Source organism: Pinus tabuliformis, chromosome 6 (genome assembly GCF_031772625.1).
Source record: "Pinus tabuliformis cultivar Carrire ecotype Pingquan chromosome 6, CPIR1, whole genome shotgun sequence".
NCBI classification, from domain to species: Eukaryota; Viridiplantae; Streptophyta; class Pinopsida; order Pinales; family Pinaceae; genus Pinus; species Pinus tabuliformis.
Window position 1 is genome coordinate 715,211,454 of NC_142292.1, and position 8,103 is coordinate 715,219,556.

At 41.4% G+C, this 8,103-nt stretch overlaps 1 protein-coding gene across 1 annotated transcript; it reads left to right on the plus strand.

The window, feature by feature from the left end:
- The first annotated feature begins 1,885 nt into the window (after positions 1-1,885).
- On the plus strand, positions 1,886-2,692 carry LOC149260674 (uncharacterized). Its single transcript, XM_089460935.1, has one exon. The coding sequence runs from the start codon at positions 1,886-1,888 to the stop codon at positions 2,690-2,692; it is 807 nt and encodes a 268-aa protein (XP_089317061.1).
- Positions 2,693-8,103: the final 5,411 nt, after the last annotated feature.

The window sequence follows — 8,103 nt, forward strand, 5'->3', positions numbered from 1 at the left end:
TCCCATTTGTCTCGCACTTGCCCTCACCCAAGAGAACCCCGTGATTTTCCAGGTCATCAATGACGGAATTAAGGTGACGAAAGATATGAAACAATTCATATTGTTCGAAGTTTTCTAATTGATGTTCAATTCTCAACACTAGGGTAGATTTTTTATCCTTTTGTTTTGCAATCATGGGAGAAAACATCCTTATTTCTATTAAGGAGTCACCTATTACTTTGATTTTCTTTATGAAGGAGTAACCCTTTCTACATTGTTAGCAATTCTGCTTTGTTGTTTGTTGCAACCCTTAAGCCCCATGAGTATTTTATTTCAACGTATTGGTCAGGGCAAAGTTATTACCCTCCTGCTCCTGCCGCCCCATTTTAATTTTAAATTTTATAAAAGTTTTTTTTCCAAATTTTATTTTTTATTTTAGATTTTTTTAATCGTTAAAAATGTTTTATTTAGGGTCTCCAAGGATGATCCCAATATTAGTTCCAAATACTTGCCCCTTTGTGAGAGTAACATAGATGACCTCTGGAGATTTTTCCTGAATAAGGAAAATTTCACGCGCGCGCTCCTCTCTGCGATTAGGTCAAGCTGCGTACTGAGCCGTCGCTGCCATGGGAGCTCCTGGGGGCATAGAGACTTATCCCCCCTGCCAAACTCATCATCAACCGCATTCGATAACCTGCTGTCTCAGAAAGAGAGAAAACGATCTCCTCCTGAAGTACCGACATTCATTAAAAAACTCGAAGAAATACCTGAGATTGCTCTGCTTGAAGAACAGCCGATCAAAATAGCTCGCCTTGGCTGACAGAGGGCTGGTCGGGAAATTTATGGGTAGATGGCCTTCAACAAAATCGACAGATGAATGGGTCCAACGAAATTGGAGGCCTTTACTGTCGAACAGCATGATTTTTTATGCTGTCGGTAGAGGATTCTTCATTTTCGAATTCACTACCAAGGATGATCGTGACCTGGTGTTCAGAAACGGACCGTATTTCATGGGAAACCAAGGCCTCTTCCTGAACAAATGGACCCCTGACTTCGACCCTTCAGTCGACGTACCAAAAGAGGTTCCTGTTTGGGTCCGGCTCCCCAACCTGCCAATCCACTGCTGGAGTTATCAATCCCTTCAAAAAATTGGAAACGGGCTGGGTCGATTCATAGACAAAGCTGACAATAGAGGCCAATACACCTGCGCAAGAATCTGCGTGGAAGTCGACTTGGAAGCTGGTCTGCCGGAAGCCGTTAAACTATCAGTTGGAGATTGGCATCACTACCAGAAACTGGACTACGAGCAACTGCCCTTTAAGTGCAGAATCTGTCATGAGCATGGTCACTTCCAACGAAACTGCCCTAAAGCCCCATCAAAGGATAAGGTGGAAGAAGAAGGATGGAAAGAGATAAAAAAAGGCAAAGTAGTCTCAAAGCCTGCTGTTCAGACAAAAACTGGAACAATGGGGAAACCCCAGCCCATCTCTCAGACCAAACCAATCACAAAAGAAGGCCCCCCATCAGTTGAAAAGGTGATTGTAACAGAGAGTCACGAAGAAACAGAAGACCAACCGAATAAGCTGAAAGAAAACGAAGAAAACCCAACCGATCCTCCAGCTGCTGCTGATCAAAGGGGAAACGAAGGTACTGAGGAGCATATTAGCCTAGCTTCTGACTCGGGTGAAGAGTCAGAAGAGAGAGACACCGAATCAGATGGCTCTCAAATCACCCCTATCAAGTCGGCTAGGGGTCAGAAATCTAAGAAGAAACAGAGAGAGGAGAAAACTTATCTGGACGTCCTGCAAGGATCCCAGAAAACCCTCAAAAGAATGATGAACACCAGATCCAGACGAAAGCAGAGCAGAGCTCCAAAAGGAGCCACCACCTCCAAAATTAGTAAATAATGAAGTACGTCTCCTGGAACTGCAGAGGGTTAGGTAGCAAACTGAAAGAAGAAGCCCTGAAAGATATTGTCAGGATCCATTCGCCTGAAATCCTACTCATCCAGGAGACAAAGATGGAGGATAATCTGCTCCTCCAAACTAGTAAGACATTCTGGCACAAAGGCCCCGGAAGTGCTGTCAGTGCTAAGGGCGCCTCTGGCGGGCTTGCCTACTTCTGGGACAACTCCAAATATGAGTTGATTCAAGAAGAAAACTGCTCTCATTGGATCTTCACCCAGCTCCTTCACAAAAACTCTGGTCAACAAGTAAGTATGTTCAATATTTATGCTCCGGTCCTTCCAACGGAGAAAAAACTTTGCTGGAACTCGATCCAGTCCTTTCTATTATTGCATAATCTAGAAAATATCATTATTGCAGGTGATCTGAATGTCACTTTAGCCAGTGATGAGAAGAAGGGTGGTTCCCCAGTAAGGGACCCAGCTAGAGAATGGGTGGAAGACATTATGCTAGACTGGGATCTTGAGGATATCAAGCCCACTGAAGGGAAATATACCTGGACTAACAAAAGAATAGGGCCTAACCACATAGCTGCTCGCCTGGAAAGATTCCTTCTCCAATCCTCTTTCCTTACTTGTGGTCTCTCAGCCTCTTCTAAAATCCTCCCAAACTGCACCTCTGATCATAAACCTATTAGCCTCGAGCTCTCCCTGGATGAAAACCTTGGGCCAATACCCTTTAGATTCAGTCCTATGTGGATCCAGCAAGATGGGTTTCATGAAGTGGTTTCAGAAGCTTGGAATCGGTAGATCTTGGGATCCCCATTCTATGTATGGGAAGAAAAATTGAGGGGCCTTAAAAGAAGACTCAAGGAGTGGGCCAAAACTCTGAAAACACCCGCTGCCAAGAGAAAAGAATCCTTAGAAAACCTTGCTGCCCACCAATCTGCAATGGAGAACTCTGTTGTTTCTCACAGTCTGATGCAAAGAGAAATCGAGCTGCAAAAAACTCTCCATAGAGCCAGTAGGGATGAAGAGGAATATTGGAGACCAAAATCCAGAAACTTATGGTTACAAGTCGGCGACAAAAATACTAGTTTTTTCCATAAGCAAGCTGAAGCTCGCAAGCAATTCAAATCTATTTCAGAAATTCGGTCCCAAGATGCCATGGTCAAAGATCCTGAAGGCATCAAAAGAGCTGCCTTCACCTTCTTCAAAGAGCTTTATACGGCTCCTGATAACCCTCCTTTAGACTCCCAAGCCTATCCCTTCGATCTAATTCCTCATTGTGTTCAAGACTCTGTTAACTCTATGCTTACCGCTCCGATCAGCATGGATGAGCTCAAGAAGGCTTTGGACTGCATGGAGCCGGATAAAGCTCCTGGGCCAGATGGGTTCAATGCCAGATTTTTTCAGACATGCTGGCCTATAATTAATAAAGATCTTTTGAGAATGGTCAGGAAGTCGCAATCATGTTCCAAGATTGGAGGCAGCACCAACTCGGCCTTCCTTGCCCTGATACCGAAGGAGAAAGGAGCTTCTGAATTTGGTAGATTCTGGCCCATTTCATTGTGTAATACAAGCTATAAGCTGATCACCAAAACAATCGCCAATCGTCTCAAGAATGTGTTGCCAGACATCATTCCGGAAAATCAAGGTGGCTTCATCAAAGGGAGAAAGATTCTGGACAATATTGTGCTGGTGCAAGAAGCAGTTCATTCAAGTTGCCAACGAAAAGAGAAAGGAATGGTGATAAAGCTCGATCTGGCAAACGCCTTTGACAGGGTGAAACATGATTTCCTCTATGCTGTTATGAAGAAACTGGGCTTCTCTACAATCTTCATTAATTGGGTGAAAGCCTGCATTGCCTCCCCTTGGATTGCGCCGTTGGTTAATGGTCGATCAACAAAGTTCTTCAATGCCTCAAGGGGCTTAAGACAAGGTTGCCCGCTCTCCCCGCTCCTCTACGCTATTCAAGCCTCGGTGCTCAGCTTTCAACTGGACTGCTGTCAACAAATCCAATCTCTGCCAGGACTCAGAATGGTTCCCAATGTTAAAGATATTAACCATGCCCAATTCGCCGATGATACTCTTCTGCTTGGAGGAGCGAGCATAAATTCTGCAAGATCTTTTAAGAAGGAGCTGGACATCTACAAGGAGGTCTCGGGTAGCAAGATAAACTATCTAAAAAGCACTATCTACAGCTGGAACTGCTTGGTCAAGGAACTTGTTGATATTGCTAGGCTTCTTGAGATGAAAGGAATTCAGACCTGGGAGTTTTTTAAATATCTGGGGATTCCAATCTTCAAAACCATTCCTAAAGTGGCCCACTGGATGCCAATGCTTGACAAAATAAAACTCAGAATTCAAGCTTGGGGAGCCACTTGGCTGAATAATGCGGGGAAGGTTATCCTGATGAAATCAGTCCTCACAAGTATGCCTCTTTATCAGCATTCCATTCTGCTTGCTCCCAAAACCTTCCTCAGTAAATTGGACAGTCTGCTGAGAAGATTCCTCTGGGAAGGGGGGAAAAACAATGAAAAAAGACTTCATTTAGTTAGATGGGACACTATTAAAAAGCCAACTCTGGAAGGAGGTCTTCATTTAAGAGATCTGGGTGCCCAGAATCTCTCCCTGGGCTCCAAAATTCTATGGAGTATTGTTGCTGGGAAGGCTAGCTGGAGTAAGAAAGTGCTATGGAAGAAATACTTCAATGGACAGCGGCTGAGATGCTTGGACCAGCCACCAAAAACCAGTAAAGGCTCTCCGATTTTCAAACTCTGCCTCTCAGCTATGGAGCATTTCAGTCACAATCTATACTGGATACCAGGTAATGGGAAAAAAATCAGAATTTGGGATGACCCAATCCTAGGTGATCAACCACTGAACCATGTTGAAGGTCTGACAAACATTAAAATATGGCTACAGTCCAACAATCTGAATACCCTGTGGGACATCTCAACCTGGACGGAGGATACTGGAAGACGTTGGGCTAGTTGGAATCTGGGAGAGGTTCCCCAACAGCTGCAGGTTGAAGCTTCGCTTCTGTTAGATAAGCTTCAAGGGAAATCTCCAATCAAAGCATCAGCCAAGGACAAAAGAGGGTGGGGCTCCCTCTCTGGCAATTTCACAGTTGCTGAAGGTTACAAAAGCAGGACAGCGATTCCTAATGTTCCCCCTGATCCTGCTCAATGGAGATTTATCTGGGCCTTCCCTTCGCTGCCCAAAATCGACTTCTTCTGCTGGACATTAGCTCATAACAGCATTCTCACTAGAGATAACCTGAGAAAACGTGGAATGGAAGGACCTTCCAGATGTCCACTGTGTGTGTCAGAGGAAGAGTCCGCTAATCATCTGTTATTGCTCTGCCCCTTTGCCCGTGATGTCTGGAGGGGGGTCCTGAGATCAGGGGCTGACAAAGTCGAGATCCCTGGTAATATTCATACCCTGCTTCACAACTGGGCCTCATTAACTCTGTTCAATCTCTCTAAAAAATGCCTCCTCAAGACAGCTTGGATGTGGATCCCTAAATTCACCTGCTGGAAGCTGTGGTTGGAGAGGAACAATAGAATTTTCAGGGATGAAAAATGTACTCCGGGCAAAATTATAACTAAAATCCAAGCTTTATTGGGAGAAACTCTGGATACCAAACATGCAATAAAAAATGAAGCAGCTTTGGACAGCAAGGAGGACCTATGGCTTAAAGAACTGGTTCCAAACTACAATCCCAAGCCCTTTTCCCTTGCAGTCCCCCATGCGAATTGGGAAATCCGACTGGAAGAACAGATGTTTATCAAATGGCGTTCTGCCTTGGAGGAACACTGCCTCTTCTTCGACGAGGCCTCTAAGGGTAATCCCGGAGCTGCGGGTGGAGGTGGAGTTCTATTGAATCCGGATGGTTCCACTGAGCTTCGATATCAATGGGGGCTAGGCATCGAATCTAATAACAGAGCTGAGGCTATGGATCTGTGGCAAGGGCTTAATCTGGACATCAAAAGGAACATTCTGACTATGTCAGTCTTTGGAGACTCTAGGCTGATCATTCAGGCGCTGAATCTCAACACAATCCCCTCTCAGATCCACTTAGCCTCCATTTTCAAGAAAATCAGGCTTACTCTGCTCCTGTTCCAGAAAATATCCTTTTTCCACATTCTGAGGCATCTGAACGATCAAGCGGACCTTGAAGCCAATCTGGGCTCTACCCGAAGCAGAAGATCCCTGTTAGTCAACTCTGACGAGGATTACTGCACCATTCCTTAATCCCCTGTTTGTCGATATGCTCTCAATTTGACCTCAATTCCAAATCTGTTCACCCTCTTGCAGTCATTGTTCCCGGTCTCAATATGGTCAATAAGCCATCATCTAACTAGAAAAGGGAAGTTTGATTCACAGTGTATTAAAATGCCTGAAGCAGATCAATCAGATTTCCAAAGTCTGCCTCTCTGCAAAGAATAAGAGGATGAAGGCTCTATTTTTCAGAACAGCCTGTTGGATTCATGCTCCTGATTGCGCCTATCCGTCGATACTCTGCCCTCTGCTCGGATGTTAAAGCGACGAGCTCATGAATAGCTGTATGAATCTATCTCGCTCCATTCCCCTCAAAACAGTTGTGTTGAATATTGGATGGGGAAGCTGAAGGACCTGTACACCCTCTCTTTAGATGGAAGGAGGTTCTATGAAAGTTTAAGGCGGACTTTGTCTTAAAGGAGGAACGCCACCAACTCATGCCAGAGCAAGGAACGCAAGAGCTAGGCGTTTTGCAACTCTGTCATCAGGCAATCCGGGGATTGATCTCAGCTGGAAATGGTTCAAAAACGAGATCCGCTACTATGTATTAGGAATTTCAATTCAGAGACTGCTGTAATGCTCAAGCACGCGGCAGCTGGTTTGCCGCCTTAATACCAATAACCGTTATAGTCTAAAAAAAGTTGTTTTCAATTATTTTTAATTTTTCATTATTTTATATATACATATATATATATATATATAATTTAAAATATGTGTGTTTTTTATATGGTTAGATTTTACAATTTTAAAAAAAAAAATTAATAAAAATAATCTATTTTTCAAAATTTTAATTTAATTTTAAATATAAAATTAATAATAATAAAAAATTAAGTTCATATATTTTAAAATTGGTTTTAAATATATATGTTTTTGATAATGTTAATTTTACAATTTTGTTTTAAAATAAAATTAATTTAGTTTTCAAAATTTTAATTTTATCTTAAATAAAATAGTAATCAAGGAATAAAAAAATAAATTAATAGATAATTATTTTTTTAATTTCTTTTTCCTATTCAAATATACTTTACAATAAATATATATGTGTGTGTTTTCCTCTTAAAATGTTATATTTTTTTATAGTTTTCTCACAAAATAATACAAAATTAGTTTAAAAAATGTTGATTTTTCAAATTATATGGGTTTCACTTAAATTTTTTAATAAATGGTAAAAATAGAAAGAAAAAAAATACTGACCTTTTAAATGTAAAAACTTCATGTTTTAAGATAATTCTATAACTAAAGTCACGGGTTTGACAAAGATTATCCTCCAAAACCTCTAACCTCAAGTTGTACTTGAACCTGTATTCAAACGTTGAAAAAAACAAATGAAGTGCATTTAGGTTCGACTTGATTCAACCCTAAAATTCCTAAAATTGAAACCCTAAAAACTAAAGCATGTCACCTAGCTTCATTTCGTACTAATTGAACACAATCATAGCCCCTATAATGTGCAGGATGATTTTGTCATCTTTTCCTCTATTCTTGAGACTCCGACGAACCAAGATAGATAAACTACAACTTACAACCACATGCTCTAACTAGCCAATCGTGTTTTAGGCTTCATCTCTACGACTGGTAGGATAACTAGCCAATCGTGTTTTAGGCTTCATCTCTACGACTGGTAGGATAACTAATATACAAAAGTTATTTTATTTATTTCTGAATTGAGCATTGGGAAGCATGATGTAAATCCATACACAAGACATTCATATTAAAAATATAACTACAATGAGTTACTTTATGAGGATGCATCTATAGTTGGTAAACTAACTTGATAGGTTGAGATATTGGACATTTCAATAACCATTTAGTTCTAAAATTTCCAATTAGATGATACCCATTTTTTATTTTTTTTTACTTTATGCATATTTTCAAGGAACATACATATACTTGTTGAATTTTGCTCCTAATATCTTGGTTTTATCGCACACATG